The sequence below is a fragment of the Stegodyphus dumicola genome, chromosome 3, assembly GCF_044657685.1.
Source record: "Stegodyphus dumicola isolate Sdum_Otavi_A_Nest chromosome 3, ASM4465768v1".
NCBI classification, from domain to species: Eukaryota; Metazoa; Arthropoda; class Arachnida; order Araneae; family Eresidae; genus Stegodyphus; species Stegodyphus dumicola.
Window position 1 is genome coordinate 10,394,125 of NC_140770.1, and position 19,488 is coordinate 10,413,612.

Consider the following 19,488-nt stretch of genomic DNA (forward strand, 5'->3'; position numbering starts at 1 on the left):
TACTAAAGATAAAAGCTAGTTTCTTCATCTGTTTAAATAAATTTGTTTCGCAGATTGTTTCTACTAACTTTTTGCAGTTGTTGAATGAGTACACAGGTGCTTAATATGTTTAAATTATGTTGAAAGAATGAATTTTACATTTTTTACAGTATTTACCATTTTCTAAAAATTTTCATATGCTTGTAACATTATCATCAATGATAATTAAGAAATTATTTCTTTTAGTCAAAGGAACTGTTATTCATCCTGATCCCTTACCATCCAACAATCCTGCAAGAGTTGAATTTTGTGAAAAGCATGATAATTTTCCTATATTCTGTGATGGTAAGTTTGTATTAAAAATTATTTAACTCGAAAATTTTGAAAAGTTAAGTTAATTATGCTTCTTTGAATTAAATTTTAAATTATATTTTAGATAAATCATATATAATTAAGAAATGGCTGGAAAAATTATATGCAAGAAAAAATAAAAAGTGAATTTGCTACAAGAAACATACAGAAATTTTAGTGAAAATCAGATGAAATAATGTTGATGTTTCATGATTAAAAGTTTTGATGTAATAAAACTTTCTTGTTCTATTCATTTCATACTGAGATGAAGTTTCATCTTTCCGCACTTTATTTCAGTGAAGTGAAAATTCAGTTCTTGTCAATAAAATGCCATCTTTGATAATATTAATAAATTTTATTCAGACTTTTGAAAGACAAACATATGACTCCTCCAGCTTAATAAGAACTACTAGTACAAATTTTATATCGGACCTTTAGAACATCTTCTGATGTTGCCATTCCGGCAAAGCATATCTCTGTTCCCTTTATTTATATTTCACGATCTTTACATAACTTTAGTCAGATCTTAGAACATCTTTTTATTCTGATGTTGCCATTCTGGCAAAGCAGCACAACTCTGTTTCTTTTATTTATTATTTATTGTCTTTACAGATGTATTCATTTATTTTGTGCAGTTGTATTTCATTAATTTTTTAAAAAGTATACTTTATCACCAGATATTCATGGCAAAACAATTATTCACATTAAATGTGTTTTAACCTTAATAAGTTTATTACAACATTTTGGTACCGTTATTATTTATATTTTTATTTATTGTTTTATATATTGGTGAATTATATGCTAATTTGCATTTTTTTTTTTTTTTTTTTTTGATTTCAGCTGATGTAGTTGATGATCCTTTAGCTGCTTCTCCTGTGTGGAAACAACCATCTGCAATAAATAAAATTTATAATGTCCCTATTATAGTGATGAGTGGTGAGTTAACATTACAATTCTGATAAAATTTTTCCCAATGATTTTATTTCATTAAATTTACTTAGGATATAAGTGATCATTTCATAGTTCTGTTGTGTCAATAATCATTTCACATTCTTTAATTATGTGAGGTTATACCCCAGAATAACAAGAAGACATTATTTATGTTCTTGTAAATTTCTATGTAAGTATATTTAGTTCACAAACTAAGCTGATAGGTTATTAAGTATATTGGTTAATTTATACAGGGTTCTGTTCCCAGTGAATGAATGATGAGATTTTCTGTTAGACTATGTTCTGTTAGACTTATCAATACTACGTGTCCAACCCAATCTCTGAGCCATGCCCAGGTGTTCAACCCCCTGTCCTTACACATCGGAGATGGCTGATTCCTCTGCCCTTTGGTGGCACTGGTCATCAGTTTGCTACCTACCAGTCACATGGGCTGCCCGCCGCCCAAGGACATCAGCCAGAAAACCCGAGGCACCACCCGCAGGCAGAACCCGTGACGCCACCCCAGGCTACTTGAGCCTTGAGCTGTAGGACGGGCCAGACCCACAGGCCGAGTGATAAGTGATCTTTCAAGGGCCATTAGAACCACTAGGTTTGTTATTTGTATACCCCCGTGGCCAAGACTGCCTAGGTACAGATCCCACCCAGTAGCTTTGCAGAGTTCTCTACATAGAGTTTTCACAGTTGTCTCATATATTATATTACTATGATATAATGTATCATTTAGAAAGTATACATGGAAATCCTTTTTTAGGAGGGGGGAAAGCTATATGAAATAATGAAATGAAAGAAGTAGTCATTTTGTGTAATGGTTCATATAATTTGAATTATCCAGTTAAATCTAAGTATATAAGAGTTGTCTGCCTAAACTCCACTCTAATTTTGGTCAAGAATACAGAGTAGGATTTTATAATATTTAATAGACTTCATTAATTAATGCTTGATTTCCTAAAATAAAAAGTGTTAGTTAATTGTAATAATAGTAATAATAAATACTAAAGCTGTTACATTCTGTAGAGCTGATTAAAAAGAATAATAAGAATAATTTCACTGCAGCTTTTTTTGGGGGGTGGGTTGCATTTATATTGATAGAGAGAAAAAAACATTAATGTTTTAAAGCAGCCATAGTGAACCTGAGAGTGCAAATACTTTCTCAGCTATGAAGACTTTTACAGATACACGATAAATGGATTATAGCAGAAAAGAGCTCAAATATCTGCAAAAAGGGCTCTGAATCAAAATTAATGAAATTGATAGAATGTTATGAGGAGTAACATCCTTCATTATTTAACTCCGAGAAAATGTGTTTTCTTGTGTTTTATTATTGCTCACTGGTTGCAGATTCCTACCTAAAAGAACGCATTGAAAATTGTATTATATGAGGGGTACAATTTTTGGTTATAGATGGTAAAAAAGTATGCAAATACAAAAAGTTAAGGTACTTACGTAATAACGCAACCAGGCCAAAATTTGCATAAATTGTGAAATTTGGCAACCCTACTTACAACAACCCTACGTGTTATACGTAGTTTTATAAAAAGAGCATGTGGAGATTCACAAAATTTTTCTGCATTTTCGTGCAAATTTTTGTAATTTATGAGAAAATAGCAGTGTACATGGATAAAGTCAAGAGTGTGTGCAATGCCATTTTTGTGCAATTCTGGGATGTTTTTTTAAGTAAAAATAAGTCGACGTGTACATGGTTATGGCGAATATGGTTTTCAATTAGTGCAATAGCCAAAAGATTTCCGCCGAAAAAATAATTCTGCAACTTATTCAAATTCAAAACCGGAAGGGTTTAATTGCTATTTTATATTTTAAAACAAAATAATATAAAAAACTGTATTAAAATTATCTGTAATTAATAAATGTACATTTTCTTTCTATTCATACTTTTTTACTCAAACTTACAAATCGCGCCAACCTGGTTGCGATAATACGTAAGTACCAAAGTTAGGAACTATTGTAGTAAAGGAAGACAATGAAAATTGTTAGAAACCCTGTCATTTAAATGACAGGGTTTGTAGCAAGTATACTTAAGTATACAAAAGGAAATAAAAAATACACTGCTTTCCATCTTTATCTTTACACACATAAAAATAATCATATTTCATGAAATAATCAATCAGTCTAATTTATTTTTTCTTGGAATAAGCAGAAGGCTATCCATTTTGGTCAATCAATCATAGGTTGCCATACATTTCTATATTCACTATATTATTTCTTTAAAATCTAGCTGCTTGTGCCGAGAGCCACTTAAAATAGCTACCATAAAAAAGAAAAAGTATGTAATGATACCAATAAGTCCATTTAGTGTCATTTCGTAAAAATAGTGAATATTTCTAATTAGACCGCATAATTTCAATACATCTTTATTTAAATCAATCACATTTAAAAATAGAAAACAATATTAAATAATGTATTTATAGCTTTTAAATCAGTTTATTGTTCAGAAATCTTCCAGATTAAATTTCAATGTCTCTTAGACTTTACTGAATGGCAACACGCTGATGCGGGGAAGATAAAAGTATTTTATATCTAGCCATGGCAATATATTGTTTTCATAGAGCTGTTTTTTAATTAAAATTGAAAGATAAGTATCTTACATTTTTCTTAATGGCAGCAGTATCACATTCTGGAGATAAAAATGTTTTATTTCTAACAGTGTTGCCCCTGCTCTCTTTCAAATCATTTAATTTGTTAGTAAAAAAATTCTTTAAAATTTTAGAAAATAGGAAATGAAAAATAATAAAATAAATTTGAAATTCAAAATTTTAGCTTTTTTTTTTGGCAGGAAGTTCCTGTGGAGAACTGTGCTATTCAAAATTTGATGACTCTAGGTACCATCGTTTTTTCACAATGCAAGGAACATACATACATGTATTCAGATTCTTCATTATTTAATTTCTTAAAAATAATGCAAGACGATAATATTTGGAGGCAACAATTTGAAAACTAATAAGCCATTTATAGTGAACTGACCGAAAATTCCATTTTGAGACTTATAGCCTCTTTTGGGCTAAGAAATGAAAGGCAATGACTATGCAAAAGTCTTGTTTAATGCTATGTATTTCTAAATGAAGTTATGAAATATAGGTTATTTTGACTATTTAGGCACTTAATGACTTTGGTGCTGGTTTGTGGAGTGCATATAAAACGAAGCCTAACTGTTTGCAAGAATCATCTTAACATTCTCGTTCTTTGTGTCTTAATAGCAACAAATGAAAAGTGGAATTAGAATGTCATCATGTTTTGCAAACCATTTATTTCCAAAATACTGTATTAGTAAGAGATGCAATATGATTTGTGTCCTGCAGAAAGAATAACTATGAAGAAATTAAAATCAGTTTATTAAGTAGATTGTTACACTGTTTACTGAGAATTTTCAGATGATTCTTGCAAATAATTAGGCTTCGTTTTATATACATATATAACTGCCTAAATAGTCAAAATAACCTGTATTTCATAACTTCATTTAGAAATACATAGCATTAAACAAGACTTTTGCATACTTAGTGCTTTTCATTTCTTAGCTCAAAAGAGGCTATTAGTCTAAAAATAGAATTTTGGTGGATTCACTATAAATGGCTTATCACTTTTCAAATTGTTGCCTCCAAATATTATCTCCTTGCATTTCTTTTAAGATGTTAAATAATGTATTTATTTTAAGATGTAAATATGTATATATAAGACATCTGAACTCCGATAGCTTATTCTACATTCAATTTCCTGGTAACCAGGCTGATTGTTTGAGATTTTTTTAAATTTTTTGAATGTATGTTATGAATATGAAGTAGTTTCTAGCAGAAAATTCTTTGTAAAAATATCTTCCTGTGGCAGACGGCCTTTGAACACTTTGCATTAAAAAGCAGTTAATCATAGTTAGAGTATCAATTTAGAAGTCAAACAACAAAAATCAGCGTTATATTTGCAAACTTCCACAGGACTAGTTTCAGTGGTTTTACTGTGTAAGGTCCCTCACTTGAAATTCTAATGTTGGAAGTGAGGAACCTAGGAACTGATAAGCGAATAATCGCTAGAGTTCGAAGACAGGAAACAACAAGAGAGAAGGGTAAATAACCCTTTATTAATTCGATAAGATTTAACAAAACTCCGCCTGGGATTGTACAGGCAAAGTCCGCACTTTGGACTTGAACTTAAAAGACTAAGAATTAAACTAAAACTAAGATTAACTAACTAAGTATAGCCAAAGCTATCAAGGTTCAATGAGAGTTGGCCCCTTAACCTATTTTACTACGAAGCTTAGCAAGGGCCTGAGTGCAGCCGAGCGTAAAAACAGCTTTGAGAGAGAGAGCGGCCAAAAAGGCAGACGCGCGTAGTTCAGAAACTCTGTTTTTCTCTCTGTCTCTAAGTGACTTCGTGGTTTAAATACCACTCCTTCTCATTAAATATTCAGCAAATTCCAAACTACGTTCTGGCCGGAAGTAGTAAGTTGAAGTTAAGAATTTTACAGGAAAGGAACTTTAACTTAAAATTTAACTGTTAATAAAATTAACATAATTCTTACAACTGAACCATCATCCTCAGCTGTGTTTTTGTTGTTTGATTTATAAAGTAATACTTATTCGGCATGTTATTTTATCTTAATCATAGTGAGTGTCTATTTTTGCTTCTGAGCATGTTAGACACAAATTTCATATTTTTCCAAACTAAACAGAGAGTTATTTTAGAAGTCAAACAACAAAAATTAGCATTATATTTGCAAATTTTCCAGTAGTAGTTTCGATGGTTTAACTATCAAACCACCTTCCTCAGCTGCTAAAGTGCAAAACAATTTTTGTTGTTTGACCTCCAAAATAATCATTGTTCCGCAAGTTATTTTAACTTAAATAGAGAGTGCTTCAAATCTTTGAAAATGTTTGCTGATCATCTTCAGTTTTTATAGAGAAATTCTTTATTTTCCTGTGAGGGAAGCTGCAATGTTTTAAGTTGATAGCATGTTGTTACTTTCCTGTTCAAAGACCACTTTTGCATGTCTAACATAGCTCTAACATGTCTCAATTATAAGCTGAGAAAAAATTTAAATAGAAAAGATTTAAATAGAATTTTACTGTATTATTGCAATGAACATACATTTCTGTTAAAGATTTCACTTCAAGACAAGTATATTCTTATCTGAAGATTGTTTAAGAATAGTTTTAATATATATTGTAAATTTAAACAATGGAGAATTTTCTGCATTACATATTTTATTACAGGTGACAATATACAGTTTTTGCCTTTAACTCTAGAAACTTTAGTGAGACAGCCTGGCATAAAACCTTCCCTTGTTATTGTAAGTAGAATTTAATTTTTTTTATTAATATTAGCATTAATATTTCATTACTTGATATTTACATTGTAATAGTAAATTGTGATGTTCATGCAAGCAGTACAAATTAAAAATTAAAGCAATAGTTCAAATTTTTATTATATAGGTATATCATCTGTCTAAAAATATGATGGTTCAAAACTTATCCGATTTATTTGGATATATGGCAGAAGAACTGTCACCAATTTCCTACTGTGGTAATAAGAATTTTTATATCTTGAAATGTGATTTTTTCATTAAAATAATGCTGTATTGTAGAGCATTTTAAAAGTATTATAAATGTCTTTGTATGATTGAAAATTTTGAATTCCATTTGAATTTTACTTAAATTTCAGAACGTGTTGCTGAAGCTTTTGAAATTACCAATCTGCTTTTTCCAGAGGCTGTGAGTCTTTAATTCTATGATAATTTTTGACATTTTAATTCAAAAAGTAATTACAGAATAGTATTGTGGCATTTTAAAGATTTTTTTTTGTGTGTGTGTGTCAATGTGTGTTAATACAGGGTTCGTAGCGGTCCTTATAAGTCCTTATATTTGAAAATAAAATATAAAGGCCCTTATAGGTGCTTACTTATTCTTTAAAGCCCTTTTTCTTTTGTTTTTAGTGCTTATTTTTTGCTTTTAGTGCTTTTTTTTTTAATGAACACGCTATTTTTCCCCGTATCTAAGCCGAAGCTAAATAAACAACTTTTCTTCCTAATATGGAATGTCAGATGGTGAATCATACTCCCGGAAATAGCTTTTCCCCCTTTCTCTGCATTAACATAACCTTTGGTGTGCACGAAGAGTACAGACAGGTGCCCCTCGTTGGTCAAAGAATTGCGAAAGCAGTAGAAAATTCCGGTACATTCGGCATTCTTTTCCGCCCACCCAAACACTAAACATGTTTGAATTTCTATCAAGATCTTAATAATTTGCATTCTCATTCCGCTTGGTCAGTTCATATTCGTGTTTATTATGATCGTTATGCTTATATTATGAGCATATGTATGAATGCTTATAATAACATAGTTGCAGTAACTGCTGAAGTATAGTAAACTTCCAAAAATGATTGTGTTTTAACACAGATTAGCTTTCTAAGGAATAATATTCGGAATGGCTTAAATAAAGGGAAAGTAATCGAATAATCAGAATAATTTAATTTTTTTGGCCAATGCATTATACAGTACGAAGATTAGGAGGTTCTCCCCTTTCTCCACAAAATCTCGAATATTGAAACTGTTGCTGCAAAACAAGCAACAGACCTTCCCCATTTTTTTTTTTTTTTTTTTTTTTTTTCAGTTTCCAATCCGGATTGAATATGACTAAAAGTTCTGCGGTCTACCAACACAAGCGAAGAATGATTCTATTCCGGAAATTTAACACCGTCTGTTGAAAATTGGAATGAAAAACACCCCAGTTATTCAGTTCTTTATTCTTCCACTACCAGCAGCTGTTGATTCCGATTGCATAATATCACGCAGGGAAGAATTACGGCACACATATTGCACAATAACGTTTGCGCTATTTTGCAGAGATAATTAATTTTGATGTTCTGTCCGAGATTTGTTTATGAACACTTAAAAGAGTTTTACTGTGCTTGCTAAGCAGAATATTTTTTAGTTCCGTTGGTTTATTTTTAAATGATGCACATATTGAAATGTCAAAAGCATTTATTTAGTGGAAAAATCTAAAGAGCGGCTACAGTCTACCCTCCGCTCCTCTTTTTCAAGTTACGCTCGACTGTCCGAATATTCGCCAATTTCCAAGTATGCGGGTTAGTTAAGCTTTTACTGTTAAAGGATGACGCATGAAGCAAATTTCTGTCTTCTGATTTCAGAAATGTTCCTCTTTTTTACTTAAATTACTTTGCTTGCAATATCTGTTAAGGGAAAACTGACATACAATGAAAATTTAGAAAATGTTCAGAATTTAGATTTAAATTATTTAAATATCAATATGAGTGGAAAAATAAATTGTATTTATTATTAGGTTCCAAGCGAATACAATAAATATGCCTTATTATTATTTATTTTCTCTATTTTGAACTGAAATTTCATCATTAAATCTTGTAATATAGTTTAGTCCTGCATAGTTTTTTTTCTCTCATTGTAAACTAGTTCTGTAAATTGAACTGTTATTTAAAATTAAAAAAAAAAAAATCTGAAATTTTTCAGATTTTAAATTACGTCCAAAGGGGCGTTTTTTTAACGTTTTGAGTGTTACCTTTATTTATTAAATATCATGTTCTTTGCACTTAAACCATAAAATTCAGTTCAAGAGCAATATCGCAAAATAATGTTAAATTAAGCATATCTTTAGAATTTCCGATATACACAGTCTCGCGAGCTGGAGATAAAAGTATTTTTTTTCTATATAACGTTGCCATTTCTCGCTTTTAAAGCATTGAGTTTGTAAATCAAAAATTCGTTAAAGTTTTACAAAATATAAAATCTATAATAAAACAAATTCCAAATTTGGGATTTCAGATGCCCATATTCGCAGTAGGATTTCGTCATTCAAAATTCGATGGCTCTATGTACCATTGTTTTATCACAATGCGAGAAATAGACAATCATTTATGCAGATTTTTCATTATTTAATTTCTTCAAATATAATGCAGGACTCTAACATTTTGTGGCAACAGTTTGAAAAGTGAACCGACGTTTATGAGTCCGACGCAAAATGCCAAAACGAAAGCAATAGTCCTTCGGGACTGAAATCCCTTTGGTCTAAAAAAAAAAAAAGTAATTATTTTCCATGGTTGAGGTAATGCTTTTTCTCTCTTAATAAATACTGCATTTCTCATATTTTAAATTACAAGTCTAATTTTTAAGGTTATGCAGTTGTGTATAATGTAATTAGACAGGTGCTTATTTTTTTTCTTAAAATGTGCTTGAAAAGTGCTTATAGGTGCTTATTTTTTAAACTAAAATATGGATATGAACCCTGTAATAGAATAAATTTAAAGTTGCTTATTTATAATTTTATGATGGGGTTTATAACTAGACGATGTTCAAGTTCTTAACAATATTTATTTTTTGAGCTGAGCTTATGTTTTGACTCCTCAAATCTTTTATCATTTGTAATAAGTACATATATTAAAAATTGAAAAAAAAAATCTACTCTATGTGTAATATTTAATAACAAAAATATACCATTACAATAATTTTATACAATGTCCTGCTGTATACTTATCCTACTTATGCTATATTCTATTGGTTTATAAATAATTGAAAAAATCAGATAAGTTCTTTTCATGTAAGCACATCAGATTTTGCTGTACACTACTGTTATGAATTCCTGAGAACCTTCTGAGTATTACCTTCGGTACAGTCAAGCATACTTACCTACAAAGAATTAATAAATGCTGTGTAACTACATGTACACTCACATGTTCTATTACACTCACCGTGTTTACTTAAAGAACTTGTATGGTAGATATAAAAGCAAAACTTACTTTCTTCCACACTGAAAGTTGAGTAGTCACTACTTTTGCAATAGGCAAAAGAAATTTAAGGAAAAATTATATTAAATCTCAAGTAATACTAAGGTTAATATTTTCCTGATTTGATAAAGCGGGTTATATTATTAAACAAATGTCAGACTATTGACAAGTCATTAGGCATCGAGCTCTCTGGTACCTTTTAACAATACCATCCAAATTATTTAATGCAGAGCATTTATCCAAATTCACACAGAACTCATGCCTTGTCCAAAGTCATACAGAACTCATGCCTTGTCCAAGGTCATACAGAATTCATGCCTTGTTCAAAGTCACAGAAGGCATTCAAGTGAATAGGTTAATAAATCAAACAAATAGGCACTAAGGCAATCTTGTCCAATCAAAAGTCTAAATTTGGCCACAGTAGCAGCACGGGATGAGTCCAGGACACTGTGAGTACCACAAAGCACACTCCAGGGCTTAACACCAGCAGTATGGGAAGCCACATGATGAAATGATTGCTTGAAAATCTCTGTAAAACTTTTGGAGAACAACAGTTCTCTTATTTTGCCAAAAGGACCACCATCTTGTTTCCATAGGGACCACAGTGTGATAGTACACACTGGAAAGCAACCTTTCCCTAAATCCCTTTCAGAAGGTCCTTGTAACTCTATATATAGGAAGCTCCATTCTCCTAGTTGCTTGTCAAAGCCTGGAGAATAGAGATGGAACCTGAAAAAATCACAGCCTTCTCTAAAGGGAAAAGACGGATAGCTAGTTGCTGCAGGGCTACATAAATAACTTCCAGTTCACCAAAGTGAGTTGTAAATGAGCCTAACTTGTAGGTGAAATGGAAAAAAAAAAAAAAAAAAAAAAGATCACTAAAAACACCAGCATCGAGAGCCTGAGCAAAATCCAAAAGAGATCTATCAATGTTTATATGAAGCCACTCATCAGAGGAAAATGAATGTCAATAGTTTCTAAGGCAATAGCACAGAGTGCAGTAGGACAAAGGTCACATTTTCTCACATTCAGAACTAAGTCCGATTTGACATCAAGTACCATGTATTCCAGTGGACTCACAAGAGATAGTAGTTCATCATCAATAGCATTATAGTGGGCGTTTTAACAAATGCGTTGGGTGAAACCCCCCTGAGGCTTTAGATTATGTGTTCTGCCACTGTTGTATTCACACCAGAAAGGTTTATTTAAGGTTTATTTGAGAGTCTATAATTGTAAAAAGAATAGCTGCATTTTTCTGAATTAAATTATCCATTGGCTGTTGGTCACAAAGTAGTTGCATAGCAAGCACAGGAATAGTCTTTAACTTCCTTCAGTGATTATGCATAGCACCTGGTTTTGAAAAGCATCAAGGAGTTTTAAGACTTTATCCGAGGCAGAGATCAACACTTTATTGCAATAACTCAGAACCCGCTGAATATATAACTTGTAGGGTGTATTCCGGGTAGTCCTACTCCACCCCCATTTAACTCCTGCCAACCTTTTAAGAATGGGGAGTTTGTTCTTTGCCCTTAACATGATATGCTTAGTGTGCTTCGTCCATTTTAATTTGCCATCAATGATGCAATCCAGATAGGTTGTTGTTACTTTAACTACTAATGCTCACTTGTCTGAGCTATAGTCAGCTCAAGCTATAGCCATGAAAATCCTCATGGCAAGGAGTGCAAGTTAACACCTGTTGTTGATAACAGCCTCGAGGACTTTATAGGTGACTGTGTGATTTAACTCAGTTCCGTCCCCAATTTTGATGAAGAGCATCCCAGGGAGACAGGTCCAAACATATCCCATCCCTCTTCCCCTACCAACCTCTCGAGATGATTTTTGACTCACCGCACATTTAGAGTGCCCTCGTGCCCCACAGGTACTATACATCTACCAACATCCATGCCTTCTCCAGAATTCGAACCCAGGCCCTTCGGCACAGCAGTCAGAAATGCTAACTACTATACCGGTTGGGCAGCATCCAGATAAGTTGAAACATCATTATGTTGCAAAACAGTATCCCTTTAAAAAAGTTGAGGTGCGAAGGGTTGCCCGTTTAAAGTAAAGAATTGGGAAGTAGTGTTTACGTTCCTCGTATTAGAATGGCGCCAAAATGGATGAAGTAGTTTTGATTTTAAATATCCTTAATAAATCCAACCACTCTCAGTCTATTCAAACCAAACTGCATACATACATTTAATAATATAACATTCACACGTAAACATTTAGTAATAGTTCAGCAATACAGATAAGCTTTACAATAAGAATTACAACAGTTATAAGTCAGCTACGTTTTTAGCGACCGAATTCTATAAACGACAAATCTCAAAAGCATGTTACCAACAGAGGGCAACGAAAAGTGGAAATTAATTCGATAGGCGTGTAAGTAAACAAGTAGTGTTCCCTAAATTTATTATCATATTACTTTCCATACACCACCAATCCAATCTTTCAAGTGTCAAATTCAGGATGTTATTTAACCTGACTTTCTTTTTTAATGTGTAACACTACATAGCAGGTCATCCACAAAAAGAACTATATCAAACAGCCCAATTGAGGTCAAGGTATCGCGTAAATCATTAATAAAGGCATTGAATAAAGTATGACTAATATAAGTACCCTCTGGCAAGCCAGTTTCGTTGTGTTTAAAACTAGGCCTGCAATTTCAAAACAAGTGGGAAGAAAGTGCTGGAAAAGAAAATTCCTAATCCATGAAACCATACTGTTGCACACATTCAGGGTCTGTAATTTTAAGATACATACGAGTTGCCAAACACTATCAAAAGCAGCCTCAAAATTCACAAAAACAGCTAGAATACAGCATCTCTGGGCTAGGGCATCCTTGATAGACTGGCTTAAAAAAGTAACTTGTTGGCTTAATAATTGACATTTTCTAAATCTAGCATGCATTGGGGTGTCAAAAGGTTATAATTTTCAAGATACAAGTATAGATGAGACTTGATCATTCTTTCCGTGATCTTAGACAAAACACTTGTCAGTGAGATAGGGCGGTAGTTGTTTAAATCATCAAGTGGTTTGTACATTTTATGTATAGGTACAATAATTGCTTTTTTCCAAATCACAGGAACACCAGAATCGTTAAATAGGTGGGTAATAGCTACTGGTGATATACTTTTGAAACTTTCAATATAATTGTTACTTTTGTAATATAATTGTTAATTTGATGTATTGATTTGCTAATATAACTGTTACTTTGATATAATTGTTGCTGTATTTTGTTGTAAGTAAACATGTCTGTATTTTAAACCTTTTGAAAACTGAAGAAATACGGTAATTGGTAATTAATTTAAATGGTATATTGAAATAATAATAATTTTTCCTTCTTAAAAGTGGCATATTTTATGACATATAGTTCTAGTAATTTTGTGAATAAATTTGTGTGTAATAGGCTAGAAAGAGTAGAGTATAAAATGCTTAGAAAATATTGTAGGATAATGGTATCAAAGTCTATTCAAAATAGGTTAGGTTATTTAATTACGGCAAAGCCTCAAGGGCTATCTGCCTAAGGGGAGGGATGCCTTCGTGGAGGACTTTCTAAGAGAAACTGGCTCATATACACATTACACATGGGGAAAACCACGAAAATGCCCATGCAGCCAGCCCGTTCGCAAGATTCGAACCTCGGACCGAACTGCCAGTATTCAGCGACTTTACCGCTCGGCCACTGGTGGGCCCTATTCGAAATAGGAATTATTATGGCTTCTACTGTATTTTTGCTTTTATTTTTGTATACTCATGTGTATGAATTTTATTTGAAAGTTTTTTTCTATTTGTCTATGTTACATGCTATTTGAAAAGTTATGAAACTTGTATAAATCAGATTATTTTTACAGTCAGAGGTGATATTTATTGGAGAAAATGCAGTTTTGGCTCCAGATTTCCTTTTTTACATGGGGCAACTATTATCCATACTTCATATGGATCAAACAATTTTATCTGTATCAGCACTGAATGAAAATGGTATGTATTTATTACCTTTAGTGTCTGTAATGTCTATTAATTGAAACAAAGTTTAGCTTGGGAAGCAAAAAATATTAGAATATTTTCTTTTAGTTTTATGATGTAGAATTTTTCGTGTTTAAGGAAGGTGATTGAAGATGTGTGCAAATAGAACCTTTCACTAATATGCATAAATGCTATGCTAAATCTAAAATTAAGAAATATCAATTTTTTAATATGGATTGCATCCAGAAGTTTTTGTGCAGAAAATGTGCACTTGAAAATTGAGTATTGAAACAGAGTTGTTATACCAATGAGTATCTCATGGTGATGTGCATAATCATATTATAATTTACAAGCAATTAGATATTAACAGATCAGTTGAAAAACTTGTGTTTTGAATTTGTTCTTCCTCTTCTTCCTGTACCATCTATAATAGGTACAATCGATCACAATTTTGATGAATTATTAACTAATGAATGGATAGATCTATGTCATTTTATGTGTATAAAAATCAACAAATGATTACCTTTGTGAAATTTATGAGTTTCCTGATTCAAAATACATGCAATTTCATGTTTTTGAGTTTGTGGATAAGCATACTTTTAAATATAAATTTAAAGCATATATATATATATATATAAGCATATTTTTAAATCAGTTTGTTTTATAATAACATTTCACTGTACGTAAAAACAAATTTCATTTTACTAGATTATGTAATTGAAAACTGAAGGTTTATTTTATTCCATTGTGTAGCGTATAAGGTTTATTTCCTTGCAAACTTGAATCTTAACCTGCAATTCCCATATATTCTTACTGATTTTTTATGTGCAAGAATTTCAAAATTTCTCAGGATTCCATAGGAACATAAAACTATTAGATTTATTCACAATATTTCATGAAAAAAGTTTGAATTAAGTTACCATACTTTGAAGTTATGATAATCAGTAAAAGATATTCTTCTATTGCATGACAAAAAGCCAATCATTTTTAGTAAAGTTAAAAGGAATTCTTTATTGCTGGTCAACTAGCAATCTAATTTAACTTTTAAATTTGAAATACTGTATTACTATATGGCTAAATAATGAGCTAAATAAGTGAAAGAAAATGAGCAAAACATTCCTCATATATTTTCACAGAAAGGATCAAGATGCTGTAGAAAAAATTATAAGAAAATTTGTTGATAGTGATGCAATTCATTTTAGATGCAACTATTTTTTTTTAACTTTATATGATGGGGCTTTATTAGGTCAAAGCTTATCTGTTTCTGTAAAGCTAGTATTTGAGTGAATGCTGCATTGAGGTATAATATGGTTCTGTGTATTTTAAGCAAAATTATTTTAGTCAGAGAAAAGGACTGTATTGTTCTAGAAAAGTGATTTAAAATTCAATTGTTAGTAATTTTAATCTTAAGTTGATATCTGAATTTGAAGTTAATTTCCTTTATGTCTTGTGGTCTTAATTGTTGTAATATGCTCAGAAAGAATTTTTAGTTGAAAAGAACTTTCTTGTTAATTCTAAATGTAAGTTTATAAAAGAAACGTGAGTGATTATTTCATTTATTTACTCATTAATGGAGGATGCTTTAGAAGTAATCATTTAAAAAAGTGTAATATATATCTTTCAAGATCTGTTATAGCTATTAAATTCTATGTTTGGTGATAATTTCTTTAAAAATATCCTCATATACTACTCTTTCAGTTACAATGAAATATCATAGTGACTGTACATTTTTAATATAAAAGTTAAATTTATAATTATCCATTTTTGTTTCAGAATTTTTCACATGTTTGTTAATTTTAATTGATAATTTTAAGTTATTAAATTTTCATTATTTGTGGATTTCAGTTTGAATTGAATTTATCTTATGAAGTATTTCTGCAAACTAAGTAAAATTAAAGGAAAATCAAACATTGAAATAATAATAAATAATAATAATAAAATAAACATAAAAAATAACAATAAATTAATAATAAATTCCTTTATTTTTTATTTTATTTATTTATTTATCTAAAAATAAATAGAATGTTGCATATCATAAAGAAGAAGAATAAAATATGAAGATATTTATTTCATGTATTAAATAGTTTATTTAATATGTTAAATAATGTAGACTCTAACTTGTTTAGGGAGCATAAAATGTAGATCCTACTGAAGACAAGATAGCAGATTCTCGCTATGTCTTAAAAAAAGCAGTTGACTGCCATTGAAGTTAATAATAACCTTTTTATTTTAATTAATTGAACAGAATATGCACTCACTCAGTGCCTACAATTTAACCACCAGTTGTGGCTAAGTAATTTAAACACAAACAATATGTACATTTGGAATGAATTAAATTTTAACTGCATGACTGGCTACTACTTCAATCTAAATCTGCTTTATCAGCTGCACAGAGAAAAGCCGCGTCTAGAATATGAATATAAATTAAAGTAAGTGGCTAGTACAAAATATTCAGCTTCAGTGTTACTTTCAAACACGTGACTAATTATTATACTGCTAACTATTATACTATTAACTACTAACTTTTATACTGCTTATATATTATTATATCTTAAATTCTGCTACTTAGATATTGTTTCCGAACTCATTGATATGATATTTGCATATATATCATTTAAATTTACATTCTGGCAAGACATTGAAATCAAAAGGGAAAAGAAAATTTCTTAAAATAAAAATAATTGATTAGTACCCTCCCCCCCCCCCGAAAAAAGGGATCTTTACAATAAGGAATTTTCATTTTGGGATAACCTTTTCATATATTTATTATGATTTTTAATGCATTAAATTGTAATGTATATTATAACTTTATTAAGTACTATTTTATTTGTGTACAGTGCAGTTATTCATATTTTTCTTTCCATTTAAAAAAAAGAAATGATGTCTATTAAAATAAAGATATGTTTATTTTAAAATGTAAATTCCGTATTACTTATGTAATATGTGATAAGGTGATAATTATATTTATATTTAATTTTTTTTTCTGTGTATTCTTGCCTAGGTTTTAAAAGTGTGTCAGGTGATCCATCACTCTCATATCGGGCTGAATCATTCTCTAGTTTAGCTGTGCTGGTTCGAAAAAATTTTTTCCAGCGTTCCTGGTGTAAGAAACAGTATGTTTTTATTCATAACTTTTTATCTGTTATTAGTAACATAAAAATTAATAAAAGTAAAACTGCTTTATTGAAATACCACTTTTTTTCAATATGTTTTTCAACTCCTCATTTATAAATTGTAAAATAGATAAAAATTAATGCAATTATTATTGTTTATTCATTTTTTAAAGTGTTATTATCTTTTTTTTTATCACTTAAAAAGTACAGCTGCGAATAGATATTTTAAAACCAGTTTTGCTGGACTGCATATTTCTTAAAAGGTCATAGAATTTTTCATATATTTTATGATGATTAGCCAAAATTATTATTATTATTATTATTATATACAGCTTTTAGCTATCTTGAGAAGATTTTAAGAACTGCAGAGTTAAAACATTGTTTTATTTCAAAACAGACATTTTGCACAATAATTTATTTTTATTTCTTAAATACTAAACCTATTAATTTGGAATAATATTAATTTAGAAGTCAAGCAAACAAACAAACAAACAAACAAACAAATATCAGCATTATATTTGCAAATTTTCACAGGACTAGTTTCAGTGGTTTTACCAACCATCATCCTCAGGTGCCAAAGCGCAAATGAAAGAATGGCTGGTCAGGAGTTAAGCTACTGGCACCATCAAGTGATGAAATGAGAACTGAAACATAATTTCCTTAAAGGCTGAAAGCAAAGATGAATTTGAATTAGGGTCATTAACTAGAACAGAAAGACTTTTTTGATTCACCAATGGAGGATGTTTTCTAAATAATTTTGGCTGCAGAAAAATTGAAAGTGTGATTTTTGGACCAACAATGCTGGGAAACAGAGGACTTCTGTGTTTCCTTTTTCCTAACATATGCCTCATGTTCCATAACACAAAATTTCAAGGCTGTCTTAGTTTGACCAATGTAAATCAAACCACAGCGAGGAATCCTGTAAATACCCCAGAAATTAATTCATATCTGGAATACTTGTTTAGCATGTTATTTTATCTTAATATTATTGATTATTTGACTGTGAATTTTAAAATTAAAATGCTCCTTAATTAATTATTGTGATATTAAGGAAATTCACATTTTTTTTTACATTAAATACCGCTTTTCATAAATTTGTAAACTTTAAATTCTTATCTTTTTTAGGGGGCAATATACTATTCTTTTACAACATTTTAACCATGCTTATTGCTCATGCTTCTACTCATGCACATGTCTATATCCATGTACATTTTACTACTATAAATTTTGCATCCTTCTTTTCCTAGCATATTTTTGAGAAAAAATACAAAAATTTTCTTATGAAAATCCTAGTACTTTTATACTTCTATACTTCTAGCAAAAAATACACTAGATATATTAGATGGAACCACCCAATTTAATGAGTGAAGACGTTTTTTTTTAACACGTTGGCTGCTGCACGCATTTTACTTGGTTTTAACCCCATGGCGCCAATATGATTTTTTTTATTATACGGTGTATATTATGTGCAAGTATTATCTACGGAAGATAAGATCAGTTATATAAATATGTTTAATGTATTTTTTGTGACGGGGGTCACCGTTGACCCCCGAGGCACTGTAGATAATTTTTGCGATTTATTAATCTTCAAACCATTATAGTAACAATGGCATTATTTAAAAATCTGTCAGTATCGATATTTACTCTAATTATGTATTTTTACTATTGGTTGCGTCGCCGGTCACTGGAGAACCCTCCCGACACTGTAGCCAAGTGCCGGCCACCGGTGACCCCCTCGGCAGTCAATATGGTAAGAAAGATGAATATATATGGCTGTAATTTTTGGATTAATTTCAAACTTACAAACATTTAATACCTTTGGGAGCTTTTCAAAGAGCATATTTAAATATTTTACTCTGGAGGGTTGGAAGTAAACATTACTTGGTATAAAATACAATGTTTGAACTTGAAAACTAGCAGTGAAAGGATCGTAAACAAATATGAATTAACTTTCCTGATTTCATTGGAGAAGAAGTTAAAAAAAAAGTACGAGAGTTTCCATTATTTTAAATGGTTCTGATTATGATTTAATTTATCATGATGCTGAAAGTGATAATGAATCTGTACCTTTTTGGCAATGATTCACCAGAAAAAAATTAGGAATTAATTGTTTAATTTAATATTACAAACTAATTATTTAAAATATTATGTAATATTAAATTAAATTAGTCCTTTTTTTTTAAGAATGTCCATTGAGTTTTTATAAATATCAGCAACTAATCATTAATTTAATTTAATTTTATTTATTAAAATAAACATGTCTGGAATGGAAAAATTAATTAAATTAGTTTAATAAAAAATAATTCAGAAATTATTCCATTTCTTTTCATTTTTGTTTTGTGAAAAAATTTTTAAATTGGGAAGAATGTGT

The 19,488-nt window shown here is 30.5% G+C and overlaps 1 protein-coding gene across 1 annotated transcript in view; it reads left to right on the forward strand.

Annotated features, from left to right (window-relative positions):
* LOC118193487 (protein O-linked-mannose beta-1,2-N-acetylglucosaminyltransferase 1-like) overlaps positions 1-19,488 on the forward strand; it is a 171,380-nt gene that overhangs the window by 42,575 nt on the left and 109,317 nt on the right. The window contains exons 10-16 of the mRNA XM_035364591.2: positions 226-324; positions 1,171-1,266; positions 6,498-6,574; positions 6,717-6,807; positions 6,946-6,995; positions 13,893-14,019; positions 17,006-17,117. Of these exons, the coding sequence (XP_035220482.1) occupies positions 226-324; positions 1,171-1,266; positions 6,498-6,574; positions 6,717-6,807; positions 6,946-6,995; positions 13,893-14,019; positions 17,006-17,117 (652 nt within the window). The remainder of the gene's footprint in view (positions 1-225; positions 325-1,170; positions 1,267-6,497; positions 6,575-6,716; positions 6,808-6,945; positions 6,996-13,892; positions 14,020-17,005; positions 17,118-19,488) is intronic.